Genomic DNA, 23,523 nt, shown 5'->3' with positions numbered 1-23,523 from the left:
TTTTGGCAATTACTATCTTCCTGTTCTTTAATTCTATTCTCAAGAGGCTCTTGAAAAATCTGGGAAATTTTGACATTTTCCTCAAGACTTTAATGAGTCACCCCTCATTAAACACAATCCCTGACCAGTCCTGAGAATCATTTTGTAGTCTCTATGTGCTACTCTCCAGAGACTCTAGCAATGGCTTCTCACCCTCAGACCTGTGACATTTGGGCTGGATAATTCTTTTGGGACTGGGGGGGTGAGCATGAGGGGAGCTGTCTTGTGTATTGGCCTCCACACAATAGATACTAGTAGCATTTTCTGAATCAAAGCCAATCAAAAATGTTGCCAGACTTCGCCAAAAGTTCCCTTGGGGAAGGGCAAAATCTCCCCCAGTTGAGAACCACTACACTCTATCCCAATTTTTAGCCTTATTTTTTGGCTGCCACAGTCCTTTTTTGAACTCAATCTGTTTTTAATCCACAGCAATACCCAGTTGGGCTTCTAGCCACACTATACTAACTTGTATTTTAGAAATCTCTCAGCTTCTGCCAATCCCTATTGAAATAAATCTTAAGAGTGTGACTATTTCTCAAACCAGTCATGATCACTTGCAGGTTTAATTCTGATCTCTCAAGGGTATTTATCTGTGCATACAGTTTTGTGTTGCCAGCAGATCTGGACTATGTTCCTAATGTCAAATGTTGAGTGAAGAGAAGCACACATAATTTTACACTTCAAAGCTGGGTCATTCCAGTGAGGTATTTCCCAAGTGTATATTTGTTTCTGTCCTATTGGGAGAAAGGGGTTGTCTCTAACCAAAAATATGTCATCATTGATACTGCTTCAGAAAATAGGCTACACAGTTATTATCCCCACTCGATCCCAGCCTTCCCTGAGTGTGCAGATGGTTTATTAATACAGAGACAGGTGAGCAACACCCCAGTCAGAAGCCATATCCAAAGGCATCCTTTTCATGGTGCTTCAAAACCTGTAACAGCACCCCAATGAAAATCCAAACTCTCTGGCCTGGCTTTTTCAAAGGAGCCATTCCTAATTTAACTTCAACATTCTTGTCTAGCATTTCTTCCATTAACCCATACACACAAACTCCTTCTCAAGTCATGTGAAATGCCTTTCAAACTCCTCATCCTCACACTTATCCTTTCACTTCTGCCTCCAAGTTCTGGTGCTGTTCTCTCTGCTTTGCACAACCTCTCTTCCCTCTAGTTCAGCCCATGCTAATATAGTCTTTCGTGAATCCTTCTCATATTCTATGCTATGTTTTATCCCTCAATTATTATCTACCTTATGTTGTTTTGCATATAAATTGCTTGAGCACCAGGACATCATTTTTTCACTGGGCCTTGAGAGGTGCTGGCTGGAAAGCCAAGCTCACTGCAGAACCACTAGAGGTACATATATACAATGGAATATTACTCAGCCATCAGAAAGGATGAATACTCACCATTTGCATCAACATGGGTGGAACTAGAGGGGATTATGTCAAGTGAAATAAGTCAAGCAGAAAAAGACAATTCTCATATAGCTTTGTTCATATGTGGAATGTAAACAAAAGCACAAAAGATCATAAGGGAAGGGAGGGAAATCAGAAGGGAGAGAAATCAGAGAGGGAGATGAACCATGAGGGACTACAGACCCTGGGAAACAAACTGACGGTTACAAAGGAGAAGGGGGTGAAAGGATGGAGTAACAAGGTGATGAGTATTAAGGAGGGCACGTGTTGTGATGAGCACTGGGTGTTACATGCAACTAATGAATTACGGAACACTACATCAAAAACTAATGATGTGCCATACAGTGGCTGAATAGAACTTTTAAAAAAATAAAAATAAAAATAAATAATAAAAAGGAAATTTTTTTTAAAGGAACCACTAGAGGGAGCCTGTACTAGGACTTCCTCTGGAGCTGCTCGCCTGGGATACAAAGTTCCAGGCTAGTGCCATGTTAATAGGCCAAAGTCAGTCAGGTTGGATGGAACATGTATATCATTAGTTGGGAATGAGTTTGGAACCTGCAGCAAGGAGGAGAGGTGAATCCAAAAGAATGTATACCCAGGAGAGTCCCTGAAGACTTTGCCATAAAAACCTTCAGCAGCACATCTATTTCTGCTTGAGATTTCTGGGAAATAGAATCCCTCCCATACAGAATATGGCACTCCAGGTGGGAATTTCTGTGTCAGAGTGGCTTTTCAGGACATGCAAAAATGAAACCTACCGGTTCATTGACTCTCTTCCAGAAAATAGCAAGCAAGAAGACAGCTGCAATGGGTGGTCCCAAGTAACTGGTGATGGACTGGATGTAATCGAAGAGCTGCCCACTTTGTGCTGACTGCACAATGGGTACCCAAGCAATGCTGATACCTATCAGCACCAGGATGAACAACCTGAAATCAAAACCCCCCAATACAATGTCAATAAATGGCTCTATATGAATAAATATATATTACTATGTGTTAGATGTATGACATATATATGTATCATATGTATATGATTACTATATGTCAGATGTGTGTGTATATATATATTATATATATATAGCAAATATATATACACATAAATGTAGATATTTATATGTGTGTGTATCATTTTATTTATTGTATATTATATATACATATTATGTGTGTATGTGTATAATATTACCATAGGCAAGAAAAAATAATTAGCAAATTCATTCTTGAGACTTTTTTTCCATCTGTATTCTGCCTCTATGAGAAAGTCATCTGTGCCTGTGAATAAATGAAATGCACTTGACAAACCTAAACCAGTAACTGCCATAAGAGAATCACACTTTGACAAGTAGTAGAATGTAGGAACAAGGGTCCTGGACTCAAATTTTTCTTTTCTATGTGTGACATAGGATACCTTGCTTAACCTCTCTGAATCTCAATTTCTCTGTCTGTGAATTGGGAATAATATGACTGACCTTGCAATTCTAGAATAAGGATCAGCTATAGTAAAACACCTAGTAAACAGTAGGTACTCAATAAATAGTAAAGACCATAATTTTTATTTTCTTCTCCTCCTCCTTCCCCTCCTCCTCCTCTTCCTCATAATAAAGTGAAGACCACAACGAAAAAGAGTTTATAAAGGAACAGTCTAGAAAGAAAGGGACACTACCAAGTATTTCCAGATCTCCTCTTGAATTTTACTTCAAGTCATGAAGAGATTGGAGGGTTCCCTTACAAGCTCCCCTTACTTGTGCTTTTGATTTAATTAGAAAGATGGCTATGATTCCTTTACCTTACATGAATTTAAGGTGAAACAATCTTAAACTAACCTTTACAAAGCAGTGTTTTCACTCATATATTTCTCCTTCTGGAATCCCCTTCCACTGCCCCCATATACCCAAATCCTACCCATCATTTTGGCCTCGGGTCAGGCCTCCCTATTCCAGGAGCTTTCCCCAACTACTGCATGCCATGTTCACCTCTTCCTTCTTTGAGCCCTTGATTGCTCTTACAGTCACCATAGCAAAGTCTGGAATTGTTTTCTATAAGTTCATCTAGGGCAGGGATAAAATCCAGGGCAGCAGTCATGGGATATAAAAAAGTGTGGGCCCCAACAATCTCAGAGCCAAGGGGGCCATCCCTGAGCAAAGCAACAAAATGGTTCTCTTCTCATGTTGCCTCTTATAGATAAAAGGGAGGAGGGGAGAAACAGGAAACAGTAAAGTCCTTTCTAAGGTAAAACCAGTCAGGGTGATGGTTCTGATTTCTGTGAAGCAAAGGTGTAGACTCGGGCCTGGTTAGATCTTCCCTGAGTGCCAGGTGTTTCAACACCTGACAGTGGCCTGTCCCCTTTCCTTCCTTTGCCCTAATCTTATTGATGAGACCTATGAGGTGGCAGCCCATACCCCTCCCACACTCACTATGGAACTTTTCCTTGACTGACCTCACAGGGACTTGATTCCTCTGCTCTGAGGAAGTTGACCTGCCAGAGCCCCAGAAAGAGACACAGCAGAGCTTTAGTTAGTCCTCTCTCCAAGCATCTGCTCGATGGATAGTCAAGATTATGAGTACCTCTGACCCATGTATCAACCCTTCCGTCTTTCAGTATTCTGTTTTGTCCACTATCTCATTTAGAAATAATAAATGTACATATAGCGTGGTGTTTTAGACTTTACAGAGCATGTTCCCAAGCACAATATCACTTGACCCTCACAGTCAAATGCAAAAATGTTGCAGCAAATGGTCAAATGGTCAAGGCATCAGAGGCGTCTGGGCCTTGAAGATGGCTCATGTGAAGACATACAGCGTAGAGGGCTGAGGAGGGCCACATGGGGCAGCATAAAGGGCCTTGAACAAGGACTCAGTTGGCCTGAATTCCAGTCCTGTTTCTGCCACTGTCCAGACTACATGGATTTAGGCAAGACAAGCCTCCTTTTGTTTGTTGATAAACTGAGGGTTAAATTGGATGATTTCTGATGTCCTATCTTACTCCAGACAGGCATTGTTTGACGATTTTCAATTTATATTTTTCTTTTTTTTTAATTTATTTATTCATTTGAGAGAGATACAAGCAGAGACAGAGAGCACAAGCAGGGGGAGAAGCAGAGGGAGAGGGAGAAGCAGAGTCTCCACCAAGCTGGGAGCCCAACATGGGGCTCGATCCCAAGACCTGGAGATAATGACATGAGCCAAGGGCAGAGGCTTAACCATCTGCCACCCAGGCACCACAATGATCCTCAATTTAAAGTTAAATGTCACTAAAGTATAAATATAACTAATGACAGAGGTTACTCCCATTCTACCCAAGCATGTACCAGTCTTCTCTACCTTGAGGGATAGTACAGATCATTCAAACTTTCATGGTTGGTGGCAAGAAGATGCTGCACTTACCTTCCTGCAATCATGAGCTCTTTCTCAGATGCTCCCTTCCGGATCTTAGTGTAGATGTCCATGGTGAAGAGGGTGCTGGCACTATTGAAGATGGAGGTTAAGGAGCTCATCAGAGAGGCCAACATGACTGACAGCATCAGGCCCCTCAGTCCTGAAAGAGAAGGAGGACCTGAGTGGCACACACAGCAACTCAGCTTTTTGTACTTGGAAATTGTGAGAACTCAAGGTTTGTTTGCCTTCCAAAACCATGCCATGTTCTCCAACTTGTCTCTCTAGAAAGACTAGGTATTTCAAGGAATGAATTATGGCTTTAAATTATACTGGAAGCCCAAAGCAGTCAACAAAGAGATAAGGACAAAATATGTATGAATAAATACTTTGCAACTGAATGATGATGATGGTGGTGGTAGTGGTGGTAGTGATGGGGTGATAGTGGTTAATGGTGATGGTGCTGATGATATATGTGTGATTCCATCTAAGAGGAGTTTTATAAGGTCTTTTATTTTAAAAATTCATGGTATAGCAGAAAGATTCAAACTATGATTCAAAAGATGATGTTTTCAATAAAGTGAAATCTCCAGAGAATGGAAAGAAATACTAGCAATTCATATGTCTAATAAGGGTCTAGTGTACAGAATATAAAAGGACACATATAACTGAATAATAAAAAAAGACAAATAATCCAATTAAAAATAGACAAAGAACTTGAATAGAAGCTTCTCCAAAGAAGATAAACAAGTGGCTAATAATCACATGAAAAGATCCTCAACATCAAGGAAATTCAAACCAAAAACCACAATAAAATACTACTCTGTACCCACTAGGGTGGCTATAATTAAAAAAAAAAAAAAAGAAAGACAAATAACAACAAGTGTGGGTGAAGATGTGGAGAAATAGGAACCCTCATACATTGATGGCAGTAATGTAAAAGGACACAGCCACTGTTGCAAATACTCTAGCAGTTTCTCAAATCAAACATGCAATTATCATATGACCCATTAATTTTTCTCCTAGGTATCTGTTCAAAAGAAATAAAAATACATGTTCACATAAAAACTTGGACATGAACATGACTCAGTCAGTTGATCTTGATTTTGGCTCAGGTCATTAACTCAGAGTCATGAGATTGAGCCCCTCATTGGGCTCCGTGCTCAGCGGGGATTCTGCTTAGGATTCTCTCTCTCCTTCTTCCTCTGTGCCCCCCACTCTCTCTCCCTCTAAAATAAATAAAAAAATCTTTTTAAAAACTCAAATATGAATGTTCATAATAGTATTATTTATTATAGCTAAAAAGTAGAAACAAGACAATGTTCATCAACTGATGATAAACGAAGTGTGATATATCCATGCAATGGAATATTATTTATCAATAAAAAGGGTGAAGTACTAATGCATGCTATAATGTAGATAAACCTTGCATTCTTCTAAGTGAAATAAGTCAGACACAAAGAACAACTATGTATAACCCTGTTTATGCAAATCCACAGAGAGAGGGAGTAGATCAGTGGTTGCCTAGGGGATGGGATAAAATATGGGGTGATTGTTAATAGGTACAGGATTTTTTGGAGACGATAAAAGTTTTCTAAAATTATGGTGATGGTTGCACACCTCTGAATATACTAACAAAAATTCCCTAGCAGGGACACCTTTATGTTCTCCTTGGTATGGAAGTAGTAATAGAGATTATAGCAAACCATGTTGGCCATGATTGGGAGAAATTTTAAAAGAACAATCCCTTATTCTGATTTGGGAAGGGTAGTATTATCCCCATTCAACACACCAAGAAGTGAGGCCCAGAGGTTGGCGTAACTTGCTTAGGGTCAGAGCTGGGAATACAGCCTTGTCTTTTTTTTTTTTTTCCTCCATTGAAAACTTTATTGAGCTATTCATCACTTAAGGCACACAATTCAACTCCTGCTGAGCAGAAAGCCCGATGTGGCTCCATCCCAGGACCCTGAGATCATGACCTGAGCGGAAGGCAGAGGATTTAACCCACTGAGCCACCCAGGCACCCCTACTTTAAAAAAAATTTTTAGGGGAACTTGGGTGGCTCTGTCATTTGATTCCTTGGTTTTGCCTCATGTCATGATCTCAGGGTCCTAGGACTGACCACCATGTGGGGCTCTGCGCTGAGCAGAGTTTTCTTCAAGGGTCTCTCTCTCTCTCTCCCACTGCCCCTCCCCCATTCACTCATGTTCTTTCTCTAAAATAACTTAGTAGAGACGCTTGAGTGGCTCAGTCCATTAAGCACCTGCCTTTGACTCAGGTCATGATCCTGGGGTCTTGGTACTGAGTCCCACATCACGGTCCCTCAGTAGGGAACCTGTTTCTCCCTCTGCCTGCCATTCCCCCTGCTTGTGCTTTCTCTCTCTGAAAAATAAATAAATAAAATCCTTTTTAAATAAATAAATATAAGTAAATCATTCCAAAAAATTTTAAATCTTAAAAAAAAGGAGAGAAAGAAAAATAACATAAATAAATTACAGTGTAATCCAAACCAGAACTCTAAAAGAACCAGCCATGTGACTCTTCTTATTGCAACCTTAATTAATAAGCAGCCTGGTTCAGTGGAATTGTTAACGATTACCCCCATTTTTATAGAATTTGAATGCAAATGGTTTGCACAAGGTCACACATCCAGTTTGCAGTTAAAAAAAAAAATTCTTCAATTCCAGCCTTGAGCACAGTTAAGCAAGCCAGATACTGAGTTGCTGTGTGGCCTTGGAAAAAATCATTTTCCTTTTGTAGGTCTCAGTTTCCCCTAACTATAAAATGGAGAGGTTTGACTAGTCTCTAGGTTTCTTCTCAATGATAAAATTTTGTAAGTTTATTGCAAATTTTCCTGTTCAGTACCTTTGAATTTTTATTCTCCTGAGGCCCCTCAACCTAATGAGGTTTACATCCCTTGATCCAGAATTAGATTTTTTTCTTCGACATGAAATATGAACAGTAACCCTAAAGGCCTACCCCAAAACTCTAACTATTCTGGACTCCAAGGATAACACATTCTCTGTAGCCCCCTTGTGGCCCATCCATCTACTGCCTCAAACTTCCTCATCCTTTGTTGTTGTTGTTGTTGTTGTTTATTTTATTTCTTTATTAATTTTTTTATTATGTTATGTAAGTCACCATACAGTGCATCATTATGTTTTTCTGTAATGTTCCATGATTCACTGTTTGTGTATAACACCCAGTGCTCATTGCAATATGTGTCCTCCTTAATATCCATCGCCGGGATAACCCATTTCCCACCCCCTTCCCCTCTAAAACCCTCAGTTTGTTTCCCGGAGTCCATAGTCTCTCATGGTTCATCTACCCCTCTGGTTACCCTCCCCTTTATTTTTCCCTTCCTTCTCCTAATGTCCTCCATGCTATTCCTTATTTTCCACAAATAAATGAAACCATATAATAATTGTCTTCTTCTGCTTATTTCACTTAGTGTAGTCTCCTCCAGTTCCATCCATGTTGATGCAAATGTTAGGTATTCATCCTTTCTGATGGCTGAGTAATATTCCAGCGTTTATATGGACCACATCTTCTTTATCCATTCACCTGTTGAAGGGCATCTAGTCTCCTTTCACAGTTTGGCTATTCTGGACATTGCTGCTATGAACATTGGGTGCATGTCTTTTCACTTCTTTTCACTACATCTGCATCTTTGGGGTAAATGCCAAGTAGTGCAATCGCTGGGTCAAAGGGTAGCTCTATTTTTAACTTTTTGAGGAACCTCCACACTGTTTCCCAAAGTGGCTGCACCAACTTGCATTCCACCAACAGTGTAAGAGGGTTCCCCTTTCTCTACAACCTCTCCAACATTTGCTATTTCTTGCCTTGTTCATTTTTGCCATTCTAAATGTTATAAGGTGGTATCTCAATGTGGTTTTGATTTGAATTTTCCTGATGGCTAATGATGCCAAACATCTTTTTCATGTGTCTGTTAGCCATTTGTATGTCTTATTTGGAGAAGTGTCTGTTCATGTCTTCTGCCCATTTTTTGATTTGATTCTTTGTTTTTTGTGTCTTGAGTCGGAGAAGTTCTTTATAGATCTTGAATACCAGCCCCTTATATGTAGTGTCATTTGCAAATAAAATCTTCACCCATTCCGTAAGTTGCCTCTTTGGGAAGTTTTTAAAACTTCCTCATTCTATAGTTAAAACTGTTTTGCCTTTCCCTCCAGGTTTTTCCTTGGAATATTAATGCATTTCCAAGGGAAAATTCCACTTGTTCAAACTTTCATGTTAATGTCTGTTGGAGAGTTCTGAAAGATATTCTAGATGAGCATGGAAAAGTTGTGTTTTTCACTAGCGCATTTTCAGATCACCTCTTTTCCACACCTGACTGATGAACACATGCTAGATCTCATAGAGCTCAACCTAAACATATGTCTCTTTTCCAATGAGGGAAGATGTGTTCAAAAGCTGAGGACACCCAGAGGAAAGCCTTCCCTACTGGGCTCCCAAGCTCAGAAATGGCTTTTCCCCCAGAGGGCCACAGAAATCTACATAAAGAGGAAGCAAAATCAGCCTCCAAAGAAAGACTTTGCCAGAAAAAATGACTCTCACCATTGGGCATGAGCTCCACCACCAACGTCGGGTAAGCAACATTTGTACAGCCAACCTCAGTACCACAATATTTCTTACATTCTGAGGGGACGGTGCAGGCAACTTTTTCTGGGAAAAGATGAAGAGCCATGTCAGCAAGCAGAAATCAAGGAAGTATTTCCAAGATTCACTTTCTTAAAATAAGACTTCAAACAGGACATTCCTGCCCAAGGCCCTGAATTGGTTCCACAGAGAGTGCAACTTCAAGTTGAGCCCTACAATGCCATGCCCCTGCCCTACTGGTATGACCATCTCCCAGATATGACTGGGGGAAAAGAGTTCTTAGGTAGAAGAGGGAGAAAATAAAGCAATGCTCAGGGTGGATAGAGAGGGGGCACAGTCTTTAGATTTTAGCTAGGCCTCCCTACAACATAGCAGTGACTATTGTCTTGTTTCTCCTGATGATCACAGTGACCCATGGCTCCTAATTTGAGGTTTATTTGCAGCAGCATTTTTACAAGTAGGATTGAACACCCAGATGACTGAGGGAATTCCTCAGTGGGAGGGTTGTTGGGTAGTACTTCCAAAATGTGAAAAATCTGTGTTAGAGAAAGATAAAAAGTAGCCTAAGATGGGAAGGGGAAATTATCTAGAGACTTGGAGAAAATTCCAGTAACTTCTTTAGAATTAAATCAACAGACATTTATTAGGTACCTACTACAGTTATATCATTTAGTGCTGCTCCATAGACCGCCTATTCATTATAGCATTATCTCAAATATTTTTGTGTGTCTTGTACAATATAAATTATATAATATATAATTTACAATTTAATTATATATTGCTATTACAATATAAATTATTCAGATACAAATATAAATTATTCAGTTACGAATATTTTTCTCATGACAGGTGAGCCAGTATAGGATTATACCTAAAATGAGCCAATGGCAGCAAGTGCCCCCAGACTGTCCTGTCTTCATTTTGGGAGCTCACCAAAGTTTTACTCCTTGGCACTCTCTTTTTTGCCATTATTTCATATTCCAAGAAACAGTTTGGACCTATGATGGCTGACCAAAAAAATGCAACTGGCAAAGCTGGAGAAGCCACAAAATGGTCAAAAAGACCCTATTACCTTAGATAGTAAAGTACAAGTCTCAGGGCTCTTCAAAGAAATGGCCCAGGAAACGGGGTTCTGAGCATAAGCAATTAGAGACTGGCCAGGGTCCTTTGACATTAAAGACATCTTACACACACCAGAGCCTGAGGAAGACTGAACAAAAAGTTAGCAAATATTAGTTGGAAGAAGCTGCAGCTGGAATTGTATCATGACTTCAGAGAATTTACAAAAGGGTCTAAAGTAATTGTCAATGTTAAGAACCAGGGAAGACAACCCCACAGGTTCTGTGACCTCAAGTTTTTGCTATGTAAAAGGGAAACAATGTTTGGTAATTGTGGCAAGAAAAGAAGAAGAGGGCAGAAGAGAAAGAACAGGGAGCTTCAGGGCTTTAGAAGTGACACAGAGAGAGGAAAGTGGGACAAAGTGGCTGCTGAGTCCAGCAAGAGGCATCACCTGTGTATAGGATGCGGCTGATCATTCCTGGCATCACCATGAGGAACATGGGCAGCAGCTTCATGTACCCACATAAGATACAGCCGGCCTTCACATGAGACATGTTTTTGGCTGAGAGGCAGCGTTGCACAATGACCTGCCAGGGAAAGCCCATAAGAGAGGGGTGCAGGCCAGAGACCTCTCATTGCTCTCTGGCTACCTTCAGCTCCCCACCCACATGTCCTTGGTTCTTGGTCTGGAATTCCCTTGTCCCAAGGTTCAGTGACCCCAGACCATATGAGCCCTGTGCTACTGTATCCAACACCACAAACCTTAGATAGGAATCCCTGTAGAGACCTGGAACACCCCGTCCACCCCACACATCCAGCATGGGTACCTGATCTGTACACCAGTACCACAGGGCAAGGATGGACAACCCAAAGATGAGCCCAGGCCATGGCAGGTCTCCTTTGATGGGATCTCTGAAGATGTGGAAGGAGTCAGCTCTTGGTATATAACATTCTTCTTTGATGGTGAGGTTTCCCGCAGTAACCACAGTTGGAATGGCTTTCATATACTTTTTCATGAAGGCATCATACCCTCCCACTTCGTGAAAAGCTGGAAAACATCAGCAACAAGCAACCTAAAACTCTCAGCTCTTCATTCAGGTTTCTTCCTATGAATGCCTGAGAAACCACCCTCCCTGTGTGATCTTGGGCAAGTCGCTTTCCTATTCTGGGCCTCACCTCTCTCATCCATAGAATGGGATTATTAATCCTGCCCAGCTTCCTGGGGTGGGGGGTTGGCTGTGAGGGTCTAAAGCAGTAATGTGTGAAAGTATTCCAGCCACAAACTTTTTCAAAATGTGAAAGTATTTGAATTTATTAAAAGAGAGACTTTGGTTTTGAAGACTCAAAGATGTTTTTCCCCTCACACTTCACTGTCAGCAGCAGCCTTTAAAATCCTGCACAGCAACCTGGAGATCCACAGATTCAGCCATACCATCCCTGGTCACAGAAGTGTGGTAGGATAGACAGAGAAAGGGGGAGGAGTCTAGAGCCCTACCACCTCTTTGCTGTGTGCCCTTGAATAAGTCATTCTAGCCTGCAGACCCCACTACCACCACCATCGTCACTGGGGAAAACCAAATGGAAGCTCTTGGAAACAAGGAATAAAGAGTAGATAAGAGGCTTCACAGGATCCACAGAGAGTATGAGCCCTATTAAAAAAACAAAATGCATTTTAGATTCTCCCATAATTAGTATCTCTAGATCTAGGGTCTCCAGTCTTGTCTTTAGGATTTTTATAGACAAATAAAATTTCAAAGTTGGGGTCAGGGGTCAATATAGACTGGCTAATTGTTTAAATTTTGTCAAGTAAGGACATAAACAAGAAAATGATCACTTACTATCATCAATTCATAAAATAAAGGACATTTAACATCAAATGTAGATAAGATGTAATCTAAGGTTTAAGATACAACATTGAATATATTTAGCCTGATGCATATTTAGACATATCCCTTTTTTGTCCAGTTTCTCCATGGAGAGCAGACCATGACATCAGAGGTCCACATTGAGGACTAGTGGCTCAGTTCATCTAGAGAGGGCAGCAGGGACCAGGTATTGCCTGAGCCTGGCCCAGACTGAGCTCTCCAGGGCTGAGGAAATTGCCCCCAGACATTCACTATGGTAGGCAATCCAGGCTTGACCACTTCCCTAGGGAGGGCAGAGGATACCCAGCTCACTGCCTGGGCCAGCAGCAAGCAAGGATGCTACACTTGCTTTTTTTCTCCCTCGGCCTCTGCTTCTGCCTCCCTGCCTCCTCAGCCTGCCCCAGCCTCACTTACCAAACCCAGTCAGGATAAAAGACCCCACCAGCATGATCGCCGTCTGCAAAGTGTCCGTGTAAATCACAGCTGCCAAGCCCCCTAAACAGGCAAAGGAAATAATACATGTGACCTCATGTAGGAGGAACACCTGTGTCTGTCTTTTGCCCACTCCCTGGCCCTCTCCCTCTGCACATCCTCTGAGCACACCCCTCAGTCACCTGTCTGCCTTTCTTTCCTTTCCTCCCTTGTCTTGTTATAGCAATCTACTACCCAACATGTTTCTATACCTTTACTTTTCACAGAAATGCTGAGAAGACCTTGGAAAAAGGAGAATGTTTCTCCCTATTTGAGGAAGAGTTTGATGTGACTGAAGGCAGAAGAAGGCGCAAAGGAGATGGCTCTGGTAAGAACTTTCTCCCACAAAGGCAAGGAAGAGCAAAGAGAGTCCATCTCTACAGGGTGTTTGGGTGTTAATGAATCAGCACTTTTTGAAGAGCTACTTCCATGCATGTCTGCTCTCTCTTTACTCAGACCATTTAAGTACCTTCTTGTCCCCAAAGCTGTGGGGCTGCAGTTGGGCAGTAAATTCCCTTGCTGACCCTGGGCCCACTATCAGGAGCAGAGTAACACCCCAACTGCTATTCCTGTCACCAGCTTCTCTAGTCACCTCTCAAGTCTTCCTCTAAAATCTCTTTTTTTGTGCATCACTCCCTCCCTTCCCGCCTACAGTGCCTGCCAGTGCCTATCTCATGAAACCCAAGGCCTTCTTCTGGCTTCCAAACTCCCTGCATGTGACCTCTTTTGAACTACCTGAACTTATCACTCCACACACACCTCAGCTACCTCCCATTGGCCACCCTTCTCCAACTAAATGCACCTGCTTGCTCACCCTGCCCCAGCGCCATGCCATGCCCATTCCTGACTCCATTCCTTTGCTCTCCCCATCCCTGCACCTGGCACTCCCTCTCTGATTCTCCCAACTCAACCAACTTCTAGCCACAACCTGGAAGGCCAGTCCCAGCCACACTTCCTAGAAGAAGTTACACTGACTATTCCAGCCAACACTAGAGTTTTCTGGGGTCCCCATATAACTTGTTAGGGTCTAAGCATTGAGACTAAGCAAACACTCCATCCTAAAACTGTTTCCTGGATGTATCTCTCTTCCTCAAGAGGAAAAGCTATGTCTCCTACTTCCTTCTCCTTTCCTGGGCTTTGGCTGAGTCATTTGTATGGACTCACCTGTGATTGTGTAAAGGCCAGTGATTGCCAATAAGAGAAAGATGGCCAGGTACAGATCCAGACCCAAGGCCATGTTGATAAATATGGCCCCAGAAAAGATGTCTGCCTAGAAGAAGAGAAGAGGCAGAGTTAGGGGTGAAGGAGGCCAGCTGGCTGCAGGCTGCACCTAGAGCCTGGTTGAGGCACTTCAGCTGCAAAGACAAAGAGGCAAACTTGAAGGAAGTAGCAGAAGATGTCTCCTGAGTATTGTCAATGCCTGTGATTTCTGGGCCCAATGTTGGTTCACACCCCTCTTGCCCTTTGGTTAAATCCCCCAACTAAAGGTCCATATTTTTATCTCTGGATAAGAATATGAGAGACAAGTACATATATAAGGTATCTAAAACACTTAAATTTGTATAATCAAAGACTAGAATGGTGAATACCAGAGGCTGAGGGGAGAAGGAAATGGGGAATTATTAATCAACAGGCATGAAGTTTCAGTTAAGTAAAATGAATAAGCTCTAGAGATCTGCCACACAACACTGTGCCTATAGTCAACAACAATGTATTTTACACTTAAAATTTGTCAAAAGGATAGATGGCATGTTAAGTGTTCTTACCAGAAAAAAAAATTTTTAATAAAAAAAAACACAGAAGCACCTCAGAGTTATGTTCTATTCCTAAGTTTCTCAACAGGCTTTATTCAAGATGATAATAGATATCCCAAGGGGGGGAAGAAAAGGATTCCCTAGTCAGATATCTGTAAAAAGCTGGATTAAGCAAAGTTAAGACAGTTTCCTCACTACACAACTCCCCTGAGCCTTTAATATACAGTATGTACTATGAATTCCCAGGAGGGTAACATGGTAAATGACCCTTCACAAACTTATTTAACTATAGAACTTTGTTTGCCAAGGAATAACTATTAACACCTTGAGGTTCCTCCTAACCCACTTGTAGACTGCTGATCTAAGCTATTCTCCATCATTTACACCTCAGTGTGCAAAGGTTTATTAGATCTATTCCCAAAAACAGGTACTAAAGAGTCCATGAGAAGGAAAACCCACCCATACTCTGGAATGGAGAGAAACTTCAGCAACATCAGTTTTATCTTCTCAACCCAAATGGAGTCCACCTTGACTCAAACACAACAAGAACATCACCATATGGCAGGCTTGATTCTAGGTGCTTTTATCTAGATTATCTCATGAAACTTTAGAAAGAAACGTTTCCTCTTCACCCCAAATTCACCAGTTATGTTCTTGATGCAGTTCTCTTTCTCCTCCCTGCCTCATATAATCCCATTAAAAAAAAAAAAAAACCTTCTACCTGACAGGATGGTGAGTTGCTAATTTAAACCAAACAAAGTACCAGAATCACCCAAAATGAATTTTCATAGCAGCTCCAAAATACTACCAGGACAGGTAGTATTAAGGGATGATCATGGTAAATCTTTTATTTCCAAATTGCTAAGTATGAAAGAAAATAGACCTCCCCTAGATGCAATGAACAAGCTGTTTTGTTGCATAAAACCTAATATGTTTCAGCGTGTGTAAAGGGCCACCAGGTCATAACCCTGGGAATGATGCCCTTGCATCTCCTCTCCAATCTCAGCTTCCCCACCTCCACCTCCTTAAGCTCCTTGGGGCCCTCCAGTGGCTCAGCTCCCCACCAATCACATCTCCTATTCCCTGACTCTATGAGTTGGCAGAGAGACTGCCTCACACCAACTCCAAGCTTATATGCTAATGCACAACTCCCTCTCCCAAGACAGGTCTCCTGATGACTGGTATCTTAGCTCTCCTGCAGATTCTCTAGCCCCAGGAGACCTAATATCATTGTCTTTCTTGGTGGAGGAGGAGATGCAGAGTCAAAAGGTGACTTAGAAAGAAACCACACACATACACACAAAGCTAGTGGTCAGAGGACCTGGGTTGTAACACCAGTGCTGCTATTATAGGCCTGACCTTAGATAAAACATTTCACCTCTCCATGTCTCTGTGTTCTCATCTTTAAAGTAAGAAGCTCTGACTCTGAGTGCTTATGATACTCAGTGGCTGGAAGTGGGAAAGCCCTGTAGCCAAAGAAAGCATTCCCCTCCCAGGTCCTGGATCTGTTCCATCCTATCCTCTACAGCCAGAGAGGAAGAAAGGACCTCCAGCTGCACATCAGCTTTGCTAAAGGTGAAATGGCCACTCTATCCTGTGTCTGCACACTGAGCCATAGGAATTGGAATGAGTATTCATAATGCTGGACCCAACCTCCCCTCCACGCCTCTTTAAAATAAAAAAAAAAGTTATTTCATTTAAAGGGGTCCCATTTATTGATTACACATCTAACCTCAGGAGTAAATTCTTCCCTTAGAACTCTAAAAACCAGGAGGAGTGCCTCGGGATACTGTGCCATACCTAAACTCACATAAGCCCAGGTGCTCTGATACTAGTCTTTGAATCTTAGGTGCCCAAGCTTTATCTGCTTCACTAGGATTTTTTCCCCCATAACCAGGGAATTTTATAGTTTACCAAATGTTTTCAGGTACATTCTTTGTTTTGATCCCCAAGACAAGGTAATAGGACAAATATATTGGCTCCACTCTACAGATGAGAGAGACAAAATTAATGACAAACTCAGTAGCTAAAATCTGGCTCTTTATGTCCAAATCCAGTGACTTTCCCACAACACTAAAAGGTAAAATTTCTCTTTTCTGGAATTTTTTCTGCAGAGAACAAGATCTTTTATCATTAAAAAAAACATTTTTTACTTACTTTTAAAATAAAATAACTTATGAATATAGTCAGGGGGGTGGAAAACAGCCCAGAAAGTTATACACTAAAAAGTAAAAGTGTCCTTACTTCCATCACTTGGACCAACGGTGACCACTGTTGAGAGCTTTTGGTCCACCAGAAGATTTCTAAATGTCTTGCTGAAAATTATATATCAATCATTAAGTTCCACATCCCCCCAAAATAATAATTTTGAAGATGGAAACATGGAAAAATGTATAAGTTTGATGCTAAGATGGGGAAGAAAGATGACAAATGGTATATACATTCTGACTGCAATTCTGTAAAAGAAATCACACATATGGGCAAAGACACAATATGAAATATCTGTACTAGAGTCATGGGATTATGGAGGCTTTTCCACTCTAGACTTTCTTAAATACCACTGTCCCATTTTTCTTATAGTTTCAAAAGTGGGGAGAGCAAAAATTTTAACACACATTATATTCCTTATGGTTATATAAATATACATATATAGGTAGTAAAAATATAAAAGCAGACCAGAGGAAAATACAGTAAGTTTAAGACATGTATAACTTTTAAGAAAGAAGGAAATGGGATCAAGATGGGTAGATATAAGGGAGCCTGGGTGGTTCAGTCAATTAAGTGTATGCCTTTGGCTCAAATCAAGATCCCAGGGTCCTGGGATTGAGCCCCACATCGGGCTCCCTGCTCAGCAGGGAGTCTGCTTCCCCTTCTCCCTCTGCCCCTCCCCCTCTTGTGCTCACTCTCTCTCTCTCAAATAAATAAAATCTGAGAAACAAACTGAGGGTTTTGGAGAGGAGGGGGATGAGAGGTTCGGTAAGCCTGGTGGTGGGTATTATGGAGGGCACATATTGCATGGAGCACTGGATGTGGTGCATAAACAATGAATTCTGGAACACTGAAAAGAAATTTTAAAAATAAAATCTTTTTTAAAAAAGAAGGGTAGAAATAAGCCTTCCATCATATCTGTAATATTTTATTTGTTTCCTTTTAAAAATGAAGAGTTTTTTAAGATCTATAGAATCAGGGTGATGGTATTTGCTACATTAGTCTTTGTACTTTTCTGTATGTTTGAAGCATTTTGTTATTTTTTTATTTATACAAGTAAGGGAATGATTAAGGACATATACCACCAGCATGATAGTAAAGAACTCTCCTATAATCCTATGAGACCATTTGTTTCACAGCTCTTCCCAGATTGCTCATTCTCTAAATTTCTCTTAGCCCTTAATAAAGAAAAAAGAAAGGAGGAAGGAAGGAATGAAGGAAGGAAGGAAGGAAGGAAGGAAATAAGCAAATTTCCCCAATGCTGCTAAGCAAAACCAACTTGAAATGAAATAGAAATTATCATATTCTAGACCAAAGTTCAGCAAGCATTTTCTATAAAGTTTCAGGTAATAAACGTTTTAGGTTTTATATACCATATAGTCTCTGTCCAACCTGCTCAGTTCTGAAGTTGATGCATGAAAGCAGCCATAGATAATACATCAAATGGGTGTGGCCATGTTCCAATAAAACTATATCTACAGGGGCACCTGGCTGGCTTGGTCAGTTGAGTATCTGCCTTTGGCTCAAGGCATGATACCAGGGTCCTGGGATCAAGCCCCACGTAGGGCTTCCTGTTCAGTGGAGAGTCTGCTTCTCTTTCTCTCTCTGACTCTCCCTGCTGCTTCTGCACTCACTCACACTCTCTCTCTCAAATAAATAAACTGTTTAAAAAAAAAAAACTATATCTACAAAAACAGGCAGTTGGATTCAGCTCAAAGGCTTTATTCCCTTTATTTATTTTGGTGAAAAGTTGGCTGAACAATGTCCATGAGACTCATGGGGAATAATAAAATTACAGATTCAGTTGGGAAACCTCTTAAGAGTAATTGAGTCTCTTTTTTTTAAATCATTTTTTTATTTATTTTCAGCATAACAGTATTCATTGTTTTTGTACCACACCCAGTGCTCCACGCAGTCTGTGCCCTCTCTAATACCTACCACCTGGTTCCCCCAACCTCCCATCCCCCCACCTCTTCAAACCCTTCAGATTGTTTTTCAGAAAAAAAAAAAAGAGTAATTGAGTCTCTGACCATGAGACTTGCATAAATTATTTGTCTGACGCTTTGAGATCCTATGATTTTATATGTGTGCTTTGCAGCCCATTCTGGTCCGAGTTATATCTGAGCACCCAATAAATCCTGCCTGGCAACGACATTTGAGATGGAGAGCCCTATTGCTCAAATTTCTCTTTTCATTTGTGAAAGCGAATGGCTCAGGTAATGAGTATTCAAACCTTAAGTAAAAGCCAAAGCTCTTATTTCCACTCAAGGATCCAAAATGGACAGTGGAGTTGCTGTAAAAGTTTATTGCAGTCATGTTAACAGCCCCAGGAAATATAAACAGGGACATTCGGTCATCACATGTAATTCATAAAATCTGAAGCTTATCTCAAGTGATTACGCACACTTAAATAAGATACATGATACTAGGAAATCCTATAGAGCAAAATGCATCTCAGAACTTGATAAGGCAGGGTTCCAGGAAGGTGACAGCAGAAAGCCAATAAAATTCAGAGGAGTACATGGAGAAATAATCAAATCTGAGTCTCAGAGCCCAAAACCTAGCCACAAGATGGTGGCCATAGTCAAGATTCCACTCCACTGCTGCTCAGTGGCTGGGTTATATCTAGGCCCTGCACCTGAAATGATTTTTCTCTCCTATCAATTACACATACATTGAATCCCTACATCCTCCCCGAAGCCTTCCTGGTAGACTTGGATCTCACAAGGCACCCTTCTTTCTTGCCTATCACAAATTGTCCATGCCTCTACATACACCCAACAAGATTGATTAATCTTTGTGTGCAATATAAATACGTATCTTACTTTGTTGGCTAACAATTATTTTCTTTTGCCCATGAACTTTGATTTCATGTGTATCTTAATGTGAGTTCCTAGGAGGTACAGTCAACATCAGTGTAATTATTTTAATGATTTCATGCTCTATGACTCATGATGAACCTGAAGTAAGCCAAACTTATAGTCTCACGTGTCAACCCTTCCCTCCTTCTCCCCCTGCCTAAATGTCCCTCCTTCAGATCCTTCATATACCAGTGTGCAGTCAATGTTCTCTCCTCACAGTCCTCTCAAATCCATACTCTTGGAAACTTGTTCATATTGTAAGGTCATTTAACTGCTATCTTAATTTTTCCCAAGGTCTTGAATTTTAACAGACCCTGTAATAAAGGAATGAAAAATTTAGAAGTCAGGGGCCACATAATGCCAAAGGTTTTGTGTCAATAACAGTTACCTTGCTGTTCATAGTTCTGCTACTGTTTAACCCCACAGAGTCCCTTCCCTTCTTGGGACCTCAGTTTCTCCAGCTATAAAATGAGAACATAGGACATAGCACTAGATGATCAATCCCAATCGATCATGCTGTGCTTTCATTGCATCCAAACATAGAGCAGAACTGTGAGAAGAACACAGACTCTGGGACTAGAGAGACATGGGTTCCAATCCTGGTTTTGCGACACACTTGCTATGTGATTTGAGACAAAATACCTAACTTCTCTGAGGCTCAGTTATCTCATCCATGAAGTGGAAAATAAATAGAAATCCTTACCAGGCAGTGCTCATGTAAACTGGAGATGAAATAAGTAAAACCTCTATCAGAATCTAAGCAAAGAGACCAACATTAAATAAAAGGCAGCTATCATCCTTCTTACACATTATTCAAAAGATTGCTGTCTCTGGGTAGCAGGAGGAGCATGTAAGAGTCTGGGCAAAGCTTCCAGCAAGGAGGTCCAGAAATCATGCAGAGAAGGAGCAACCTGTACCAAGTACTTTTCAAGCAAAATTCAGAAAAGGCTGACTGGTGGGGAATGAGCTCCATCAGGACGTGAGCTAAGCAAGACTGCCCCTCAGCTATCTGGGGGTTCCCAAGTCACAGAAGGTTTAATCAGTAACCTGAAAAATAGATGAGGTAATTGGAAGGCAAGGAGAGAGATTGGGTATTTAGTTTATTTATATGACTACCCCACACCAGCTCCAAGGATAAAGAGTACCCTTACATGGCAACTACAGTCAACAGATTTTACCCACTTGAACTGTGGACTTGGAGAAGACTTGATTCAAAGAAGGGGAATCCCAGTAGCCTCCTCTACACCCTCATTAGACAGGTGCCACCTCACAAGCTGAACCAGGAGCAGTTCCCTTGCCAATCCCCACCTAGCTCCAGAGTAACTTCCTCTTCCTCCCCGCTTACATTCCTTTTTCTCCTCTTACATCTGCTCTTCTCTACCTCGGGAAGCCTGATTTCTCCACCCTTCCCAGCATTTCTGAGTCTAGGCTCTGCACATTGATATCTAATGACATAGCACTAAAAAGCCCAGTGTCTTCATCTTATAACTAAAAACTAACCCTGAAGGAGGGGAGAAGAAACTGAAGGTGGTAAAATCATCACATTGCTGGTAAAATGCATAGGCACCAGTCAAGAGCAGTAGCAGTTTGAATCAAAAAGCTGGGCAAGGAGGAAGTAGTACTCTGGGAATCAGTCCCAACTCCAAGACAAATTTCTATCAGCCTTATAGGCAAGAGCATGTTTACATTGAGTTGTATAGAAATGTATGTGCAAGACCATTCAATGAGGAAATAGTCTCTTCAACAAATAGTGTTGAAAGAACTGGATATGTGTGAAGTTGAACCCCTGCCTCATATCATATACAAAAATTAACTTAAAATGGATCAAAGATCTAAATATAAGAGCTAAAAGTATAAAACTCTTCAGAGAAAACAGAGGAGTCAATCTTCATGATCTTGGATTTGGCAATGGATTCCTAGAAATGACACTAAAAGCATAAACAACAAAAATAAAAGTAGATATGAACTTCATCAAGATTTAAAACTTTTGTGTCTCAAAGGACATTATAGAATTGCATGGAGGACTGGGTGTGGTACATAAACAATGAATCTTAGAACACTGAAAAAATTAAATTAAATTAAAAATAATTAATTAATTAATTAGATAAATTTTAAAAAGAAAATGTAAAGAAAACCCACAGCATGCGGGCCGTGGGAGGGGAGTGGAATATTTGCAAATCCTGATAAGGGTCTAGTACCCAGAACATATAGAGAATACTTTTAATGCAATCCCTATCAAAATCCCATCCATTTTTTCCAAAGAAATGGAACAAATAATCCTAAAATTTATATGGAGCCAGAAAAGACCGCGAATAGCTAGACAGAGGAGTATTGATAAAGAAAGCCAGGTTGGTGGCATCACAATCCCAGACTTCAAACTCTATTACAAAGCTGTCATCATCAAGACAGTATGGTGCTGACATAAAAACAGACACATAGATCAATGGAACAGAATAGAGAGCCCAGAAATAGACCCTCAACACTATGGTCACCTAATCTTCGACAAAGCAGGAAAGAATGTCCAGTGGGAAAAAGACAGTCTCTTCAACAAATGGTGTTGGGAAAATTGGACAGCCACATACAGAAAAATGAAACTGGACCATTTCCTTACACCACACGTGAAAATAGACTCAAAACGGATGAAGGACCTCAATGTGAGAAAGGAATCCATCAAAATCCTTGAGGAGAACACAGGCAGCAACCTCTTCAACCTCAGCCACAGCAACTTCTTCCTAGGAACATCGCCAAAGGCAAGGGAAGCAAGGGCAAAAATGAACTATTGGGATTTTCTCAAGATCAAAAGCTTTTGCACAGCAAAGGAAACAGTTAACAAAACCAAAAGACAACTGACAGAATGGGAGAAGATATTTGCAAACAACATATCAGATAAAGGGCTAATATCCAAAATCTATAAAGAACTTATCAAACTCAACACCCAAAGAACAAATAATCCAATCAAGAAATGGGCAGAGGACATGAACAGACATTTCTGCAAAGAAGACATCCAGATGGCCAACAGACACATGAAAAATTGCTCCACATCCCTCAGCATCAGGGAAACACAAATCAAAACCACAATGAGATACCACCTCACACCAGTCAGAATGGCTAATATTAACAAGTCAGGGAATGACAGATGCTGGCAAGGATGAGGAGAAAGGGGAACCCTCCTACAATGTTGGTGGGAATGCAAGCTGGGGCAATCACTCTGGAAAACAGCATGGAAGTTCCTCAAGAAGTTGGAGATAGAGCTACCCTACAACCCAGCAATCGCCCTACTGGGTATTTACCCTAAAGATCCAAATGTAGTGATCCGAAGGGGCACATGCACCTGGATGTTTATAGCAGGAATGTCTGCAATAGCCAACTATGGAAAGAACCTAGATGTCCATCAACAGAAGAATGGATAAAGAAGATGTGGTATATGTATACAACGGAATACTATGCAGCCATCAAAAGAAATGAAATCTTGCCATTTGCAACAACATGGATGGAACTAGAAGGTATTATGCTTAGCAAAATAAGTCAATCAGAGAAAGACAATTATCATATGATCTCCCTGATATGAGAAAGTTGAGAGGCAATGTGGGGGGTTTGGGGGGTAGGAAAAGAATAAATGAAACAAGATGGGATTGGGAGGGAGACAAACCATAAGAGACCCTTAGTCTCACAAAACAAACTGAGGGTTGCTTCGAGGAGGTGGGTAGGGAGAGGGTGGTAGAGTTATGGACATTGGGGAAGGTATGTGCTATGGTGAGTGCTGTGAAGTGTGTAAACTGGCAATTCACAGACCTGTAACCCTGGGGCTAATAGCACATTATATGTTAATTAAAAAATTAAAAATTATATTTAAAAGA

At 40.9% G+C, this 23,523-nt stretch overlaps 1 protein-coding gene across 1 annotated transcript in view; it reads right to left on the bottom strand.

The window, feature by feature from the left end:
- The window catches only part of SLC5A1 (solute carrier family 5 member 1), a 68,597-nt gene that overhangs the window by 15,875 nt on the left and 29,199 nt on the right, over window positions 1–23,523 (bottom strand). Inside the window, exons 6-12 of the mRNA XM_032883228.1 lie at window positions 14,008–14,113; window positions 12,787–12,867; window positions 11,335–11,555; window positions 10,959–11,094; window positions 9,407–9,514; window positions 4,844–4,994; window positions 2,221–2,389 (exon numbers count right to left, since the gene is read on the bottom strand). Of these exons, the coding sequence (XP_032739119.1) occupies window positions 2,221–2,389; window positions 4,844–4,994; window positions 9,407–9,514; window positions 10,959–11,094; window positions 11,335–11,555; window positions 12,787–12,867; window positions 14,008–14,113 (972 nt within the window). The remainder of the gene's footprint in view (window positions 1–2,220; window positions 2,390–4,843; window positions 4,995–9,406; window positions 9,515–10,958; window positions 11,095–11,334; window positions 11,556–12,786; window positions 12,868–14,007; window positions 14,114–23,523) is intronic.

The sequence above is a fragment of the Lontra canadensis genome, unplaced genomic scaffold (genome assembly GCF_010015895.1).
Source record: "Lontra canadensis isolate GAN:19392208 unplaced genomic scaffold, GSC_riverotter_1.0 scaffold87, whole genome shotgun sequence".
Lineage (NCBI taxonomy): Eukaryota > Metazoa > Chordata > Mammalia > Carnivora > Mustelidae > Lontra > Lontra canadensis.
The sequence above is the reverse complement of the archived record's forward strand: the minus strand, read 5'-3'. Positions and strand labels throughout refer to the sequence as shown.